Source organism: Poromitra crassiceps (genome assembly GCF_964638095.1).
Source record: "Poromitra crassiceps genome assembly, chromosome: 8".
NCBI classification, from domain to species: Eukaryota; Metazoa; Chordata; class Actinopteri; order Beryciformes; family Melamphaidae; genus Poromitra; species Poromitra crassiceps.
Window position 1 is genome coordinate 2,844,007 of NC_139629.1, and position 20,000 is coordinate 2,864,006.

At 45.0% G+C, this 20,000-nt stretch overlaps 1 protein-coding gene across 3 annotated transcripts in view; it reads right to left on the minus strand.

The window, feature by feature from the left end:
• LOC310781274 (plakophilin-4-like) overlaps positions 1–20,000 on the minus strand; it is a 170,354-nt gene that overhangs the window by 83,956 nt on the left and 66,398 nt on the right. For all 3 annotated transcript variants that reach the window (XM_083641863.1, XM_083641864.1, XM_083641862.1), the window contains exons 3-4: positions 18,818–18,930; positions 959–993 (exon numbers count right to left, since the gene is read on the minus strand). In XM_083641863.1, the coding sequence (XP_083497989.1) occupies positions 959–993; positions 18,818–18,930 (148 nt within the window). The remainder of the gene's footprint in view (positions 1–958; positions 994–18,817; positions 18,931–20,000) is intronic.

Here is a 20,000-nt window from a genome sequence, read left to right on the forward strand (position 1 = left end):
TCCCGACTCCAGTCAGAGCCACAACGATTATATCAAACATGTTTGAATTTCTCTTGTAGTGTAAACTGGTTCAACGACCCGACTCAACTCAACTCAACTCAACTCACACATGTGCATGTGGAATCCTGTCAATATCCAATGAAAACTAGGAGGCAATGAGCCAAAAGCAGTCAAATCGCTAGTCTTCATACAATAGATATTTCTGATACCAAGGCACACGTGAATGAGGGAAGCAAAGACGCTATGCCGGTTGCTCGCGGTTAAGTCAGAAAGAATAAAACCGAAACTTCCCGTTACGAATTTCAAAATAAAAGTATACCATTGCAACCGTTTTGTGTGTGTGATCCGAAATACCCCAAGTACCAAAGAGGAAATAAAGAACACATTTGCATAGAAACCTGTTTTAAATTAACGTAATGTTGTGGCTTCTAAAAGTAAATTTTTACCCGTAGTGAGTCATGCAGTAATACGTTGGCGCTTTTATTTTGGAACTAAAATGATGTCTAGCTTCCGTATGGTTAGTACGGTCACGTCAGTTTGCTGGTTATTTGTATTGTGGGTTCAAGACGATACCGTCTTCTAACTTGAAAGACGTGAGTTTGCTGGGCACACAGTAGTGTATTTTGATCTGTGATTCCAGTCGTGTGTCATGTATTTCAGTGAGTTTTTCAGTCATGATAAAAAGTCTTAATGAACCAGTCGTGTAGTAGTGTAAACTCCCAGTCTTTTCATAATCACAGTTCAGATTTCAAATCAGCTAGTGTATTTCCTCCATAAGGTAAAAGCCAAGAGGAGATGGATGTTGGAAGTATGGCCGTAGTTACTGGCCATTACTGGTCAGTGTCGAGGACAGCAAATGTGATCTGAATGCATGCTTGTTAATAAATAATGCCATGAATACACACCTTGCTATAAAGAGCAGCTAGAGGGAGAGATGTTCATGCTTCAGTTAACATACCTGCAGTTCTCCAAGGGAGGGACTTCTCAGACGAGCTGCACAAGGTAAACGGGAGAGACAAATAAAATAAAGTGAATATATAGAGTAAAAGCCAGAGAGAAATCACAGTGAATGACATGAGTGAAATGACCTGGAAGAGACACCTTAGATCTCCTTCACTTGGGCCTTTCAGCACAGGGACACCAATGGGAATCATCACAGTGTTGGAGATACAACAGCTAGAGTTGCAGCGTATGTCAAAGTACAGATTTGACGTTTGTCATTTGCATTTATCTTGATCTTTATTGTTTATTTGAGCCGGGACAGTACACAATAAATATATTGCACCAGAAATAGCTAAAAGCTCATTTGCATCTGTAGTCCCTGGATTTGAAGTCCATTCCGTGCTTTGTGTTTGTCGAGATCTAAAAGTTGCTTTTGGTGACAGCAGGTGGTTTGAACACCTGGCAGCGCCACAACAACAACACAGCTATATGAAGAGATTGTCCTTTCTCTCTGTTGTTTTCTCACCTACAGCGCTCCTTGATAAACAACACGCTAAGCTAAGCCAATAAACACAAGAGGCCGGGGGACGGATTGCATCCTGATGGGAGATGAAACGGAGCACAGGCAGGCGAGGCGAAGCTCCTCGAGCAAATAGAAAAGCTATTGATCTTTGTGGGAGAAATGTGGTCAGCAGCGATCATAAAGTACACTCACGATGCACGCTCACATACACTACACAGATACATGTACCCACACACTCACATACACTACACAGATACATGTACCCACACACTCACATACACTACACAGATACATGTACCCACACACTCACATACACTACACAGATACATGTACCCACACACTCACATACACTACACAGATACATGTACCCACACACTCACATACACTACACAGATACATGTACCCACACACTCAAGTCAAGTCAAGTCAAGTCAAATTTTATTTATATAGCACCTTTCATACACAAAGGCAATTCAAGGTGCTTACACTGTGTAGTGTATGCTCACATACACTACACAGATACATGTACCCACACACTCACATACACTACACAGATACATGTACCCACACACTCACATACACTACACAGATACATGTACTCACACACTCACATACACTACACAGATACAGTACATGTACCCACACACTCACATACACTACACAGATACAGTACATGTACCACACACTCACATACACTACACAGATACATGTACCCACACACTCACATACACTACACAGATACATGTACTCACACACTCACATACACTACACAGATACATGTACTCACACACTCACATAGACTACACAGATACATGTACTCACACACTCACATACACTACACAGATACATGTACCCACACACTCACATACACTACACAGATACATGTACTCACACACTCACATACACTACACAGATACATGTACTCACACACTCACATAGACTACACAGATACATGTACTCACACACTCACATACACTACACAGATACATGTACCCACACACTCACATACACTACACAGATACATGTACTCACACACTCACATACACTACACAGATACATGTACCCACACACTCACATACACTACACAGATACATGTACTCACACACTCACATACACTACACAGATACATGTACCCACACACTCACATACACTACACAGATACATGTACCCACACACTCACATACACTACACAGATACATGTACTCACACACTCACATACACTACACAGATACATGTACTCACACACTCACATACACTACACAGATACATGTACCCACACACTCACATACACTACACAGATACATGTACTCACACACTCACATACACTACACAGATACATGTACTCACACACTCACATACACTACACAGATACATGTACCCACACACTCACATACACTACACAGATACATGTACCCACACACTCACATACACTACACAGATACATGTACTCACACACTCACATACACTACACAGATACATGTACCCACACACTCACATACACTACACAGATACATGTACCCACACACTCACATACACTACACAGATACATGTACTCACACACTCACATACACTACACAGATACATGTACTCACACACTCACATACACTACACAGATACATGTACCCACACACTCACATAGACTACACAGATACATGTACCCACACACTCACATACACTACACAGATACATGTACTCACACACTCACATACACTACACAGATACATGTACCCACACACTCACATACACTACACAGATACATGTACCCACACACTCACATACACTACACAGATACATGTACTCACACACTCACATACACTACACAGATACATGTACTCACACACTCACATACACTACACAGATACATGTACTCACACACTCACATACACTACACAGATACATGTACCCACACACTCACATACACTACACAGATACATGTACTCACACACTCACATACACTACACAGATACATGTACCCACACACTCACATACACTACACAGATACATGTACCCACACACTCACATACACTACACAGATACATGTACTCACACACTCACATACACTACACAGATACATGTACTCACACACTCACATACACTACACAGATACATGTACCCACACACTCACATAGACTACACAGATACATGTACCCACACACTCACATACACTACACAGATACATGTACTCACACACTCACATACACTACACAGATACATGTACCCACACACTCACATACACTACACAGATACATGTACTCACACACTCACATAGACTACACAGATACATGTACCCACACACTCACATACACTACACAGATACATGTACCCACACACTCACATACACTACACAGATACATGTACTCACACACTCACATACACTACACAGATACATGTACCCACACACTCACATACACTACACAGATACATGTACCCACACACTCACATACACTACACAGATACATGTACCCACACACTCACATAGACTACACAGATACATGTACCCACACACTCACATACCCTACACAGATACATGTACCCACACACTCACATACACTACACAGATACATGTACCCACACACTCACATACACTACACAGATACATGTACTCACACACTCACATACACTACACAGATACATGTACCCACACACTCACATAGACTACACAGATACATGTACCCACACACTCACATACACTACACAGATACATGTACCCACACACTCACATACACTACACAGATACATGTACCCACACACTCACATACACTACACAGATACATGTACTCACACACTCACATACACTACACAGATACATGTACCCACACACTCACATACACTACACAGATACATGTACTCACACACTCACATACACTACACAGATACATGTACTCACACACTCACATACACTACACAGATACATGTACCCACACACTCACATACACTACACAGATACATGTACCCACACACTCACATACACTACACAGATACATGTACTCACACACTCACATACACTACACAGATACATGTACTCACACACTCACATAGACTACACAGATACATGTACCCACACACTCACATACACTACACAGATACATGTACCCACACACTCACATACACTACACAGATACATGTACCCACACACTCACATACACTACACAGATACATGTACCCACACACTCACATACACTACACAGATACATGTACTCACACACTCACATACACTACACAGATACATGTACTCACACACTCACATACACTACACAGATACATGTACCCACACACTCACATACACTACACAGATACATGTACCCACACACTCACATACACTACACAGATACATGTACCCACACACTCACATACACTACACAGATACATGTACCACACACTCACATACACTACACAGATACATGTACCCACACACTCACATACACTACACAGATACATGTACCCACACACTCACATACACTACACAGATACATGTACCCACACACTCACATACACTACACAGATACATGTACCCACACACTCACATACACTACACAGATACATGTACCCACACACTCACATACACTACACAGATACATGTACCCACACACTCACATACACTACACAGATACATGTACCCACACACTCACATACACTACACAGATACATGTACCCACACACTCACATACACTACACAGATACATGTACCCACACACTCACATACACTACACAGATACATGTACTCACACACTCACATACACTACACAGATACATGTACCCACACACTCACATACACTACACAGATACATGTACTCACACACTCACATACACTACACAGATACATGTACCCACACACTCACATACACTACACAGATACATGTACCCACACACTCACATACACTACACAGATACATGTACCCACACACTCACATACACTACACAGATACATGTACTCACACACTCACATACACTACACAGATACATGTACCCACACACTCACATACACTACACAGATACATGTACCCACACACTCACATACACTACACAGATACATGTACCCACACACTCACATACACTACACAGATACATGTACCCACACACTCACATACACTACACAGATACATGTACCCACACACTCACATACACTACACAGATACATGTACCCACACACTTCCCTGCATGTTGATGCCATGTATGCTGCTGTGTATTCTGGGACAGGAATAATGAGAGGTAGCGTTCAAAATGACAGCCAATCCAGCCACAACACGGAGTCCGCCTAGTGGCCACACAACAGAACGGACCTGGAGGCAGAGTGATTGATGGTGAGGGTCAGTGGTGGCTGGTCCTGGATCAGTGGGGGGGAGGAAGCACGGGCAGGTAAGTGACGGCAGGCCCGGGGCAGGCTGAGACTAGCACATGGCACCCGGCTACAGGCTGAGACTAGCACATGGCACCCGGCTACAGGGAGGTGTGCTGAGGAGGGAGAGGGTTTAGCTGTGGGTTTACTGATGAGGCCATCGCCACTGAACCCAGGCCCATCTCAACTTGACAGCACTCCGTGTGGCGAGGAGCCATTCTGCACAGCCTTCAACAACATAGTGACAACAGGAAAGAGGCCGGAGGGAATAAGAGACAGTACAAAAAGAAGAAGCTATCGGAGTTACGTCGCCGGCGATGCTTTGTGGCTTAGTTAAGGTCATGAGAAAGAGTGCTCTTCTAAACATGAAGTCTGGATCATGTCCGGCTAGACAGAGCAGGATATTTTCCGGTTTTACCTTTCTAGACATGAGGAGTCTTTGTCTAGAAACAGCTGGAAATGGTCCGTATTCTCTCTGCCGATAGCGAGTAGAGTGGGCGGGGGGAGGGGGTGCGGTAGGGTGTATCGATAAAAAGAAATGTGATGTGGAAACAGCTTTAGCGAATCTTTGACCAAACTCGATTCAAAAACATGCAGTTTTAATGGAAGATGCATTCCTACGCATTCAGGCGATAACGTGGGGCGGCAATGTGCCGGAAAAAGTGAGCGCTTGCCTTTGTTACATCGCCCAAAAGCCGCCAGTCAAAATAGTGGTCGCACCGTCACACTAACATTACACTGTGGATTATTTTACAAGTGGCATTCAAGTCATATCTGACTATAGTTTTCCATTTATTTCTCCCCACAAAAGTTAGGCTATATGTCTCGATATAGGCTGATGCAACTCTTGCATTTTTACATAGCTTACAAGACAGACAGGTCGCGAGGAAAATAAACCATTCAAGCCGTTTGCAGCACTTGAGGAAACCATGAGTTTGCTCGTTTAATTCGTTGATATAAGCGATTGCCCGAACGATTAATTAATTAATAAGCTACGTGAACGGTTGGGGTACGTTTCGAAATCCCTCCAGGCCTGAAAGATTTTCTAGGGGAAACTGGTATATGTGTGTGTGTGTGTGTGTGTGTGTGTGTGTGTGTGTGTGTGTGTGTGTGTGTGTGTGTGTGTGTGTGTGGAAAACAATAAAACACAAAAAAATGGTAGGCAGATGTGCTTGGTCGGGGTAGCTTTTGGTGTTTTGCGGTAAAAGTGGCTCTCCTATTGACTTTGTCCTGCCAGTGCGGCTCTCATCCAAGAAATAGTGAGGATCACTGAGTTAGAGAGAGAGTGAAACAAAGGACAGTTTGAGATTGAGAGAGAGACACAGAGACAGAGAGAGAGAGAGAGAGAGAGAGAGAGAGAGAGAGATGATAAGAGTGGGGCTGAGTAAGCTGCACAGCACTTCAGAATGATTATAGGGAGGAGGCATTAGCAGAAAGGAAAGTGTGGCACCAAGACACGTTAGCCATAGATAATCATTTAAAAGCCTTCTGAACAAATTCAACTTAAGTAAGAAGTGGTGATGACCCTTTTTCACAAAGTCAAAGCAATTCAGATGTATGATTCCAAAAGGCTGTTGTTAGTATGATCATTATTATCATCATTACGATGGAGATTGGCCAATTGGTGGACATTTGGGCAGTGTTCTTCCCAGCCTTCTGCTTTTTAAAACCTGCCTTCGCTGCTCATTAACACCAAGCACCTGCTGGTGCCACTGCTCCTATTCTATTCCCCCCACTCAATGAGCTTAAAGCAGTGGTTCTTAACACGTTCACTGCCAATGACGAGTTGAGTCGTCAAAAAAAATCCAACGGTTGACTGCCAATGACGAGTTGAGTCGTCAAAAAAAAAAAAAAAAAAAATTTGACGGTGGGACGTGGATCAACGCCCCCCACGTCTCCTATAAAAAATATTGGATTATCGCGCTGGGAGCTGGCGGTGGGGGATTGCAAATTTGCATAATAGATTATGGGTGAAACACACTTTGAAACACCAGCAGAAAGCGCAGAATCGCACGCAGCTTCATTCCAGCTGAGCTCAACCGAAAACCCAGAAACGAACGAGCCTCATTCTCATACTGTAGGCGAAAACGCTTTCACGCTGGTGCACACGGGCGCACAACGGTGGGGGGTTCCAAAAATAGACTGGGTGGAAAACACACTTTGAAACACGCAGCATAAAGCCTAGAATCGCACAAAGCTTCATCAAAGCTCTCAAACCCAAGAAACGAGTGAGCCCCATCCACACTCGCCGACGAGGGGGCCGCCAGGGAGGGAGGCTGCTCACTGCTCAGACAGGCAGTAGAAACTCGCTTGTGACAAACGCTGCTGAAAGCCACCAGACACGCCCACGGAGGGAGGAGTTTGAAGGAGAGGGCGTTCAGAACTATATTGTTTAGATGTCTGATCTCTCACTGATGCCAAAAATAAATGGTTAAAGTGACTGTTCTGCCTGTTTGATTGAATTTCACAAAACTGCGATTATCTCAGCTTTCAGTCTCAGACGCTGAAACCATGCTGTACTCAACGGCTAATATCTACATAACTACTAATGCCTACCCCACACTACAGGATAATTTGCAAGATTATGGCCAAGATTCCCCCCTCCCGATTTTCTCGGGGGTGCTCCCGATTTGAAGCGCGTCGGGCAGATAATCTTCCCAAATGATCCTGTAGTGTGTGGGGTTCAAAGATTCACAATCGGGAAGACTGCCTCTTCCCGATTGTGAATCGGGCATATCTAACATGTTAGATATTTACAACCCGACAGGCGATTGCATCTTGAGCAGAGAGCCAGTAGTAGCTGCGTTTCCATTACAGTTTTTCGCAAAATAATCTGGTCCGCGTCCGCCCGCAGCCCCGCACAGAAACAAAGAACGAGGAAATTGTCATCGAGGTGAAATACCCGTGCGTCTTTGAACGGGACGGAAAACTAATGCTATACTGCAAAGCATGTAGCCTACAACAAGCGCTACAACAAGCAGCTTCCCGCATCGGCGAGTGTCCGCACGGAAAAGTGAGTCAAATCAGCAGACGCGCCCCTCCACAAGACACCTGTGCAGACGGTTTTCGCCTGGCCGTGCACAGTAGGCCTACACCCCGAATGGACGCGGCTGTCCGCGCAAATATTAGTTAAACAAATCCTTTCAGTGCAAATGCATTATAAAAACAAAAAATAAAATTTGTTTAGAAAACGAAATGACACTACTACACCCGGTGCGCACACTGAATAGGCATTTTAAAAGTTAACGTCGAGCCCTGCTTCCAAGGTGAATCTTCGGCATAATCTTCTAGTGTGTGGGGTTGCGTTTGAACAGACGCGATTGTGTGTGTGTCCCAAGATTGAAATGTTAAAAAATCGGCTCTCTCTGTCCTGTAGTGTGTGGGCTCTCAAGATTTTTATAATCTTCAAGGATTTGAAAATCCTGTAGTGTGGGGTAGGCATTACTCTACAAACTAACTCTTTTAGACAGAGAAAGCACACATTCTATTAGTACTTTTGTGAACTTTGTGTTCACAAAGTCCAAGCAGAAAATAATCCTCGGCTCTTGTAAAATGAGCCAGAATCCTCAAAAAAACCCTCTGGCAGAAGCTACCTACAGTAAAAAAAAAAACGGCTGGCAGTGAATGTGTTAAATGGGGGTCCGGGGACCCCCGGGGGTCCGTGGCACGAAAAGTTTTCAGGAAAATAAAAAATAAAACTTTTTTGTGTGCAAAAGCTTCATAGGTCAATGAAAATATCTTATGCTTTAAATCTAAAATGGTTCATGGATTACATTCTAATCTAACAAACCTATCAATTTAAAAGTCAAGCATGTTACCGTGCAGCCCAAAATCACAAATGAGGGCGTCCCCGGTAGATTTTCTATCTTGTAAGTGCAGGGGTGTCCAAACTTTTTTGAATGGGGGCCAGATTAGATCATGTGAAAATACCTGGGGGCCAAGTGCTTCTTGCATCATATGGGTTATTAAAATATCACATACAATACAATTGTACTCTAAAAATGTTGTTTCCCGTCTGAAAACATGAGTTGTCACCTTCGTTGTTCCTGCTTGGTGCTTGTCTACAAACTGTATGATAGTGCTGGCATCGTTAGGTGAAATGCAAAGTGAACTTGCTTGATTAACCAATACTGTATTGAGAGCCACATCTAGTATGTTTTGAAAGACAAGCCCCCGGGCCGTTCAGAATCGGTCGGCGGGCTGCGATCGGCCCCCGGGCCGGACTTTGGACATACCTGTTGTAAAGGGGTCCTTGGCTGAAAAACATTTGAGAGCCACTGGCTTAAAGAAGCAGGGCGGCAGGGCACTCAGCATTTTAACGAGCATGCAGGCAATTAAAGAGGAGGAAGTTTTGCGAGATGTGCTCCACTGAGCCATGGCAGATGAAGTAGAAGAATGGATACTATCATGATGATACACCATCCCAGCATGGTGTCTGCTGACTGTCTGACCGGCTGACCAGCATGGTGCCTGCTGACTGGCTGACCGGCTGACCAGCATGGTGCCTGCTGACTGGCTGACCGGCTGACCAGCATGGTGCCTGCTGACTGGCTGACCGGCTGACCAGCATGGTGCCTGCTGACTGGCTGACCGGCTGGGTGGGTGGACAGAGTGTAACGAGCCTGTAAAACTGCTGATGCTCACAAACAACGAGCACAACCCTGACAGAAGGCTTTATTTCCCATCATTCCCTTTGGCTGCTAAGGGGGCTGACTGGGTGGGAGGTCTCGTCGTTTAGGAGGTTTTGCCAGAGGTCGAGTTTCACGACTACCCCCAGATGCTTGTAGATATGAAATGTGATGGCTCCCATCAGAAGCCTTAAGTGTGCTGTCACCTCTAGTGTTGTCCTGCTGAGCTATTGAACCAAGCAGTGTGACTTCCGCAGCTAGGGCTAATCTTCTCCATTCACATACAAATGTCCTTCTCTGGCTTTTAAATAGGTGTGAAAAGGCTGTTGCTACGCATGTTTTCTTTACAGAGTTGGTGGGTGGCGCTGAATTGCTACTGAGATTCCCCACTGGGAGTCTGTCTGCAGACTGAGGGGCACTTTACACGAGGACGGTTTCCTATGGAAACGGGGAATTATTTTATCGTTTGTGCCTCCCGTTAAGACGGCGACGGCGAATTCGCGCTTAGGAAACGACACATTTTGAAACCACCCTGCAGAGTGGAATTGTTGGTGACGCTTCCCGCTGAGCACTTCATGTAATCGGTTAGAAACGATAGTCTTCCCAGAAACTCTGACGTGCCTGCACACGCGACACACGCTTGGCAACATTCAGAAGCTACACTGCGGCCGACTTCAGTTACATGTTCATAGCGAGCGTTACTGCTGCTGCGAGGAGCCGATGGCTGTACCCGGTCGGCATTTAACGTTAGGCAAGCACATCGACAGTGTTTTCTCACTGCAGCCTACACAGTAGGCAGTGTCAGCACAGCCAGCGCTCCCGATCCTCGCTGCTCGTTAAATATTTCCAAATAGGCTTATTCTGATAAACTGGTCACATCTATGTAACGTTCTCACCCGAAGAATATTACAACTTTAAAACGGTTTGTTTTTTTTAGCTTGAAAACAGCTTTTTGGCAAGTCTAAAAATTACTACGGTAGTCGTAATCTACTTCCGTGTCTAAAACCCAGAAAGACGATTACGAAATGACGTCATGTAGAAGCGTCCGTGGAGTGACGAGCAACGCCCCATTGACCATCACACTGCCACCTAGCGACCTGGCATGTACTTTACGGTGTTTTAAAAATTCAACAGCGCTCATGTAAACGGGGAGAAGGTGTGAAGGAAAAGGTGTGAAGGAAACGCTATTGTGTCGTTTCTTCCAGAGACTGTCCTCGTGTAAAGGGCCCCTGAGGCCGTGTTTAGACGACAACAGTCTCTGCATAAAAGGGCAAACTGGTGTTGCGTTCTCACCTTTTATTTCGGGTTTATACACAGCGTTTGTGCTCATGATTTGCGTGCAGACTGAAGCCGCAAAAATCTCAGTGCAGCGTCAAGTGAGCCAGAATAACATTGACATTTCTGGTTAAAAACCTTGACAATAATGGTAACTAATATAGCCTTATTGATGAATGTTGCAACGGTTTTTGGATGTGATCCGAAATAGACAGAAGACATATAGAACACAGACAACTAAAAATCAATTTTAACACGTAGTGATTCGACGGCCCTGATTTTTATTTACCCAGTTTTAGATTTCGGCTTTTATTTTGAAGGTAAAAACGCATAGCTTCCTCTATTCTGTCTATTTCTAACGGGCTTGATTTAGCTTTGTAGGGTTAAACTTTTAATGAATTTCCCACACGATAGAGTGACACAGAAGTCACGAATGGTAATCGTGCATTCCTTTATAACTGGGAACTGGTAATCTTACCGGTTCAAAGTTCATGAGCTGGGACGTGACGTCACTAGAGCTGGTATTTCCCATTCCAAACTCGTAGGAGCCTCAGCAGCCCAGACGTAAAAAATCCAAGATGGCTGATCCGCGCAACAAGAGTAGTTATAATCGTATAAATGCTATTTAGCACTTCTGTCTTGTTTGTGTCTCATTAAATCAGCTGTACACACAGTACGGCCTACTTCTATCTGTGTGGACATGAGGCTGCAGTGTTTGTATGCGCAAAATGCCACGAAATGCCTTGTTATCAACTGTTATTGCTAACAATGGCTAGCCTGGCTAGTGAGTGGATCTGACCAATGAACAGTGAACTTCCCAGCTCAACTTTTCTGCAAATGGAACGCTAACAAAACGGATGTGACGTCATTTAGCCTCCACATCCCAGTTATTTTGCGATAAAGGAACGCACGATAATAAACTGCTCCAGATTGGATTACAGAATAAAAAACCAGTAAAGCCCCATAAAAAAGACATGTTTTCTTTGCGGCACAATTGGGACTTGAGTTGTCTTCAATTATTCAATGCGGGAGTGATTAATAGGCAAATTAATTAGAGCAAATCATTATCATGTTTGTTGAATGTCAATGTGACTCATTGTGCCTGTGCCATACGGCTGTATAGTATTGGGCTAGTTCAATGCTCCTATTGCTTATCATGTCTTCCATGGTGAAGGGGGGCTGTGTCGACACCTGAATTGGGTTTCGCCACTTTACACGGCAACAGTAAGGGCGGCGTTCTCAAAGAATTCCCCTCTGGGACCTGTTTTCACTTTTTTTGCGTTTTTATGCCGCAAGAACGCCGTTCCCGTATAAAAGAAAGGCACTAACACTAAAAAAGTTTGCCATTTTATGCAGGGAGTGTTGCTGTGTAAACAGGGCCTAAGTGGCTCTGAAGCCCTTTTCAGACATGCATTCAACTCCAGAAGATATCCAGACATTATCTGGATGGGGTTTATGTTTGAACACAATTGTCCGTTGTGAGCGCGCGGCCAGACAAATGGATTGAACCACCCACGCCCCCTAGTGCAATGTCCGTGTTGCACGCAGAGCAGTCCATGTTTGAAATACTACAGGATATTGTCCAGTGGACGTGTTGATGACATTGGGATTAATATATCGTTAAATGGCACTTTTACAAACCATTAATGTTCCCGTGTGATTTCATTATGGATAGTTACGTGGCTGGATTATTTGGAAGAGAAAACACCAAATTGGTGAGTAAACAAGTAAAAGTTTATTTTCCTCCCGGTCTGCCTGTCTTGAATGGTGAAGATGCAACAAGGAGATGATACTGTTGCATTACATATTCGAGATAATAACTTTTGTGGGGAGAAATAAATTGAAAACAGGTCAGATATGACTTGAATGCCACTTGTCAACCTGGCTGTAAATTCAGCGGTTTTTCCATGGAGTGGAGAATTGCTTTCTGAAAAAATATCCCTGATGTAGTCGACATTGAAAAACTGAATTAAAAGTATGTCTCGCATAAACACTGCGATTCCTGCAGCGCACTTTCTACTATGTCATGCCCTGCCCCCTGCACTCTCTAGTCCAGAGGTTCTCAAATGTTTTTCAGCCAAGGACCCCTTACAAGATAGAAAATATACCAGGGACCCCCTCATTCTGATTTGTGATTTTGGGCTAAGCTTAATTGTTTCCATGGTAACGTGCTTGACTTTTAATTTGATAGGTTTGTTATTAGAATGTAATCCATGAACCATTTTAGATTTAAAGCATAAACTATTTTCGTTGAACTATGAAGATTTTGCAAAAAAATATATATATATATTTTTTTTTTATTACATTACATTTACATTACATCATTTAGCAGACGCTTTTGTTTTGACCAAAGCGACTTAAAAAAATCACAATTTGTCAACAGTACAGAAAACCACTATGCAACACAATCAATGACAGCCAAGATATTTTGATAGACTAGCACCATGTAGGAAGTAGTTTGAGAAGGAATAAGTAACATGTAGCATTTTTTTTTTTTTTTTTTTATTATTATTATTATTTTTTTAACCTGAAAACTTTTCGCGGACCCCCTGGCAAAGTGCCACGGACCCCCATTTGAGAACCACTGCGGAGGATGTCCTCATGTATGAAAACAAATGACAGGAAAAAGTGACTGTTGTGTGAAAGGACAACTCCAGCGAATGTCCGGACCTGATTCAACACACATAGTCCAGAGTTCTGTGAGGGACCACCTGATATAGCACGGGAGTCATAATCCAATACCTGCTCTCCATGCCTAGTGCAGAGACAGGGGTGAGGTGGATACAAGACACTAACCTTGGCTCAGCCTCTCATTTGTTTCAAATTACCAGCTGGTAGGTCGCTAATCCTGGATATAAAGCTTGCCAGCAGCTCGGTACCTTCATTGTAAAGCAACATCCTGTTCACACCATTAAACTATGGGCCCTAGCAGCTTCTAAAAGCACAACATCATGCCAAAGGATGCCAAGCGTCTATTATCTATCATACCAGTAAAAGTGCTACAAGTACAAAATGAATGAGTTCAAATGAATGAGTTCAAATACTCTTTGAGGAAACTGTAATCAGACAAGCTAGGAAGATCATTGCTGACCCCTCTCATGTCTTGTATTCAGAATACGAACTGCTTCCATCTGGCAGGCGTTACAGAGTCCCAATCAAGAACAAAAAAAGACACCTCAACAGATACAAATACTCTTTCATCCCCATATCAGTCAGTCTCCTAAACTCAGGTCATAGGTAATGTATTGTTGATTGTACTGTAAATTATTGATGTTTGCACTTTGGTTGTGTATTTGCACATGTCGGCACTGGTGTGCTATGCACTATTGTTTTTTTGTTTGTTGTTGTTTTTGTTATGGCACTGTGTACCTATGTGGCAGCCTGTATGTCCAAGACAAATTTCCCTCGGGACAAATTAAAATAATCTTGAATCTTGAATCTTGAAAAAAGAACATTGAGATGCTACTCATAATTCTGATGCATGTTTCTCATGAATGATGGAAGGCCTTTACAGGGTTCTGCGCAGCCTCCACTTGGAGCCTTGCCGCCGACTGGCGGTGACAGCGAGACTGTACGTCACTCGAACGTCACTCAGCGCATTGGCTGCAGCACACCTCCGGAACACTAGGTGGCTTGTGCTGCACTCATGTCCGTTACATTATGACGCAATCGTGTTGTTTACCAAGAACTTGCAATCATGTCGGCGAAGTTGAAGTTGTATGCTATGCAGAAGGCTTTGCTAGATGAGGGGCAAGCATTGTTAAATGAGGAAATGGCGTTTCCTTGAGCGGTACTCCCTGTATTGTTTTGTATTGTATTGTCCTGTATGTGAACAATCACTAATAAAGTTGTGGGGAAAAAACATGGCTGTCGGTCTTCCCCTCTCACAACAAGTACGTCAGCGGATACGTACGCGGCCCAAGGCAACGGCCAATCACAGCGCTCGGGCTGGTCACGTCACGTCGGCGCCGCGGAGTCACATTTTCGAGGAGCTGCACGCAGGCTGCAACCCTCGGCGCATTCGGCGAGGGGTGTGATGCAGAACTATATTTAGGCCTTAAGAGAGGACAACCAATAGAAATAAATTGTGATGCGCTACAATATTATCTCCAAATATAGTCAATGGCAATATGGGCAGGGTGGATTCACTTCAACGGAGGTTTGAAAGCAGCTTGAGGAGGAGATACAAGTAAATGGCCTGGCTGTGTCTATTTAGGGAGGGCTGTTGTGTCCACTCCAGACCCCTCTGTGTTCTGCTCACTCCAGACCCCTCTGTGTTCTGCTCACTCCAGACCCCTCTGTGTTCTGCTCACTCCAGACCCTTCTGTGTTCTGCTCACTCCAGACCCCTCTGTGTTCTGCTCACTCCAGACCCCTCTGTGTTCTGCTCACTCCAGACCCTTCTGTGTTCTGCTCACTCCAGACCCCTCTGTGTTCTGCTCACTCCAGACCCCTCTGTGTTCTGCTCACTCCAGACCCCTCTGTGTTCTGCTCACTCCAGACCCTTCTGTGTTCTGCTCACTCCAGACCCCTCTGTGTTCTGCTCACTCCAGACCCCTCTGTGTTCTGCTCACTCCAGAGCCCTCTGTGTTCTGCTCACTCCAGACCCCTCTGTGTTCTGCTCACTCCAGACCCCTCTGTGTTCTGCTCACTCCAGACCCCTCTGTGTTCTGCTCACTCCAGACCCCTCTGTGTTCTGCTCACTCCAGACCCTTCTGTGTTCTGCTCACTCCAGACCCCTCTGTGTTCTGCTCACTCCAGACCCTTCTGTGTTCTGCTCACTCCAGTCCCCTCTGTGTTCTGCTCACTCCAGACCCTTCTGTGTTCTGCTCACTCCAGACCCTTCTGTGTTCTGCTCACTCCAGACCCTTCTGTGTTCTGCTCACTCCAGACCCCTCTGTGTTCTGCTCACTCCAGACCCCTCTGTGTTCTGCTCACTCCAGACCCCTCTGTGTTCTGCTCACTCCAGACCCCTCTGTGTTCTGCTCACTCCAGACCCCTCTGTGTTCTGCTCACTCCAGACCCCTCTGTGTTCTGCTCACTCCAGACCCCTCTGTGTTCTGCTAGCACTTTGAAGCCGCTCTATAGCTGCACCTCTTGAAGCGAGGAGAGGGGGAGTGGACAATCATATCCCTGCTGCTGCTGCTGCTGCTGCTGCTGCTGCTGCTGCTGCTGGTGGTAGATGGGTAGTATGTGCAGGTAAGTGGGCTGGGGTGCAGCTGCACGCTTCATCTGATTAAACACAACCAGAAAAGGTGGAGTGCCATTACAGATGATTAATGTCTAAGCCTGAGTTTCAATAGTATATGTAACCATAGACGTTCCACTGCGGCACAAAACTTTGGACTTAATTTCACCTGAATGTAAGGGGAAATGAAACAGGAGAAATTGTGGTTGATCAGTAGTCAAATATCTGGAGTCATTCCCATCAGCAGGACTCACTCTAGCCAGTCTCAATCAAAGCAGCGATATGCAAAGCAACACAGAAGCCTCCTGTTATCAGTGGCTGCTCAAATGTGCCCATTAAGATATTTCTTGAAATGTCACAGTGGATTAACCTGCGGTGTAATTTCCCTCTCGCCACTTTAAGGAATTAACATTTGAAAGCAGTTAGCAGACCTAAGAAGACGGTCCACGTCTAACTTGCTCAATAATTGTAACGTTCATATTAAAAGTGACAAAACACGCATGCATCATCTTCTACATCATTTGTATAGCTGTAAGCTTACATAATGAGATGCTTTCACACATGAACTCTGGACTATGTCGGTTGAAACATTCACTGGAGTTTTCATATCATTTGTTTTCACACAAAGGAATCCTCAGATTGGCGCCGGGGTGGGAGGGACCATGATGTAGGAAATCACAGTGTTTATGTCTATATGGTGCATGTAGGCTATGCATGTACAGTTACTTTCAATTGCGTTTTTCAATGTACACTACATCAGAGATATTTTTCAGAAAGCAACCCTCCACTCCATGAAAAAACCTCTGTATTTAAACCTGGTATTTATTGGGGTTTGCTGTAATAGTGATTATGCTTGCAAATGTACAGTAGGATGGCAGGTTTAGCGCTGTCTCTCCACATCTGGGGTAAAGGTGTGAAGACACACTTAGAATGGTAGCCAGCACATGTGGAACTGTTGCTTGCCAAGGGGCAACTGGCCGTGTGTGTGGGCATTGAGGAGACACGTGACCCGGAGAGTCGGTGGCATGGCTGAGGCTAACTGAGCTACTGGTGGCTAGCGGGAGAAGGTCGCTAATGGCGTGCCAAGTCAAATGTGACTCTGATCACGTTTAATGGATAACTCTACAAGAACAAGATACCAGATGTTCTGGGATTCCCAAAACACCTTGTGAACTTGCAAGCCAGCACAGCGAAGTCCAAACTGGTCCAACCCAGAAACCAACCGCACGGAGCTGCCGACGCCTGCGTACCGTGCCGAGGGTTCGCGGCCACGCCAGATCAGTGGAAAGACCTTGAAGAACTGTGAGTAACCTTTACCCGCCCCTAGACAAGGAGTTAAACTCACAAACACATAAGCAAGTGAGGCGTACTATCCTATCCACATTCAGGGCCACTGAGCACACAACAGGACACTCGTGTCCTACCATGCCCTTCCACACAGACACATCCTCAGGCTCAGCATTTTGCCTACACACCCATTCCATTTTCATTGCAGCTCAACCTAGAGGTGACAGAAGCAGAATAACCATGAGCAAATCCTGTACATTTTGTGTACCCTGCTAACTGAAGTGATTCTGTTTGTGGTTAGCTGAGACAACACTGGACTTCTGTCCCTTTCAAGCCACTGGGGGCAGGAGGGAAAAAAAAAATCTACTTCCAGGTTTATACACCAATCAGATTTGAGCACACAGCCATGATGCCATAAGGTTACACTACTATGGAATATGGCCACTGCTGTGAAGGATGAAAGAGCCATGTGTTGGATTGCGGCTGATTAGGAACAGTGTGTGTGTGTGTGTGTGTGTGTGTGTGTGTGTGTGTGTGTGTGTGTGTGTGTGTGTGTGTGTGTGTGTGTGTGTGTGTGTGTGTGTGTGTGTGTGCGTGTGTGTGTGCGTGTGTGTGTGCAAGTGTGTATCCTCTCATTACCTGCTGCTAGCATCGCCTGGCGACTCGGCCCCGAGTCTGCATCTTTCCAGCTGATTGGCCACAATCTGTCTCTCCACCTCCAGCTCCCTGGTTAGCCGCTCAAACTGGAGCTCCTATGAGTGTGCACACACACACACACACACACACACACACACACACACACACACACACACACACACACACACACACACACACACACACACAAATGGAAAAAAGAAAATGGGCAGAAGGTCAGGAATGCTATCCCATCAAAGTGAGCTTTAGGTACTTCTATTGACAGATGTGACAAATGTGAAGTCAATAGAAGGGAGGCAGTTTGACAGGTTGACAACCTGCTCCAACAGCAGCATGTTCAGCAGCATGGCATGTAGGTTAATGACAACCTGCTCTAACAGCAGCATGTTCAGCAGCATGGCATGTAGGTTAATGACAGCCTGCTCCAACAGCAGCATGTTCAGCAGCATGGCATGTAGGTTAATGACAGCCTGCTCCAACAGCAGCATGTTCAGCAGCATGGCATGTAGGTTAATGACAGCCTGCTCCAACAGCAGCATGTTCAGCAGCATGGCATGTAGGTTAATGACAGCCTGCTCCAACAGCAGCATGTTCAGCAGCATGGCATGTAGGTTAATGACAACCTGCTCCAACAGCAGCATGTTCAGCAGCATGGCATGTAGGTTAATGACAGCCTGCTCCAACAGCAGCATGTTCAGCATGGCATGTAGGTTAATGACAACCTGCTCCAACAGCAGCATGTTCAGCAGCATGGCATGTAGGTTAATGACAGCCTGCTCCAACATGTTCAGCAGCATGTTCAGCAGCATGACATGTAGGTTAATGACAGCCTGCTCCAACATGTTCAGCAGCATGTTCAGCATGGCATGTAGGTTAATGACAACCTGCTCCAACAGCAGCATGTTCAGCAGCATGGCATGTAGGTTAATGACAACCTGCTCCAACAGCAGCATGTTCAGCATGGCATGTAGGTTAATGACAACCTGCTCCAACAGCAGCATGTTCAGCAGCATGGCATGTAGGTTAATGACAACCTGCTCCAACAGCAGCATGTTCAGCAGCATGGCATGTAGGTTAATGACAACCTGCTCCAACAGCAGCATGTTCAGCAGCATGGCATGTAGGTAATGACAGCCTGCTCCAACAGCAGCATGTTCAGCAGCATGGC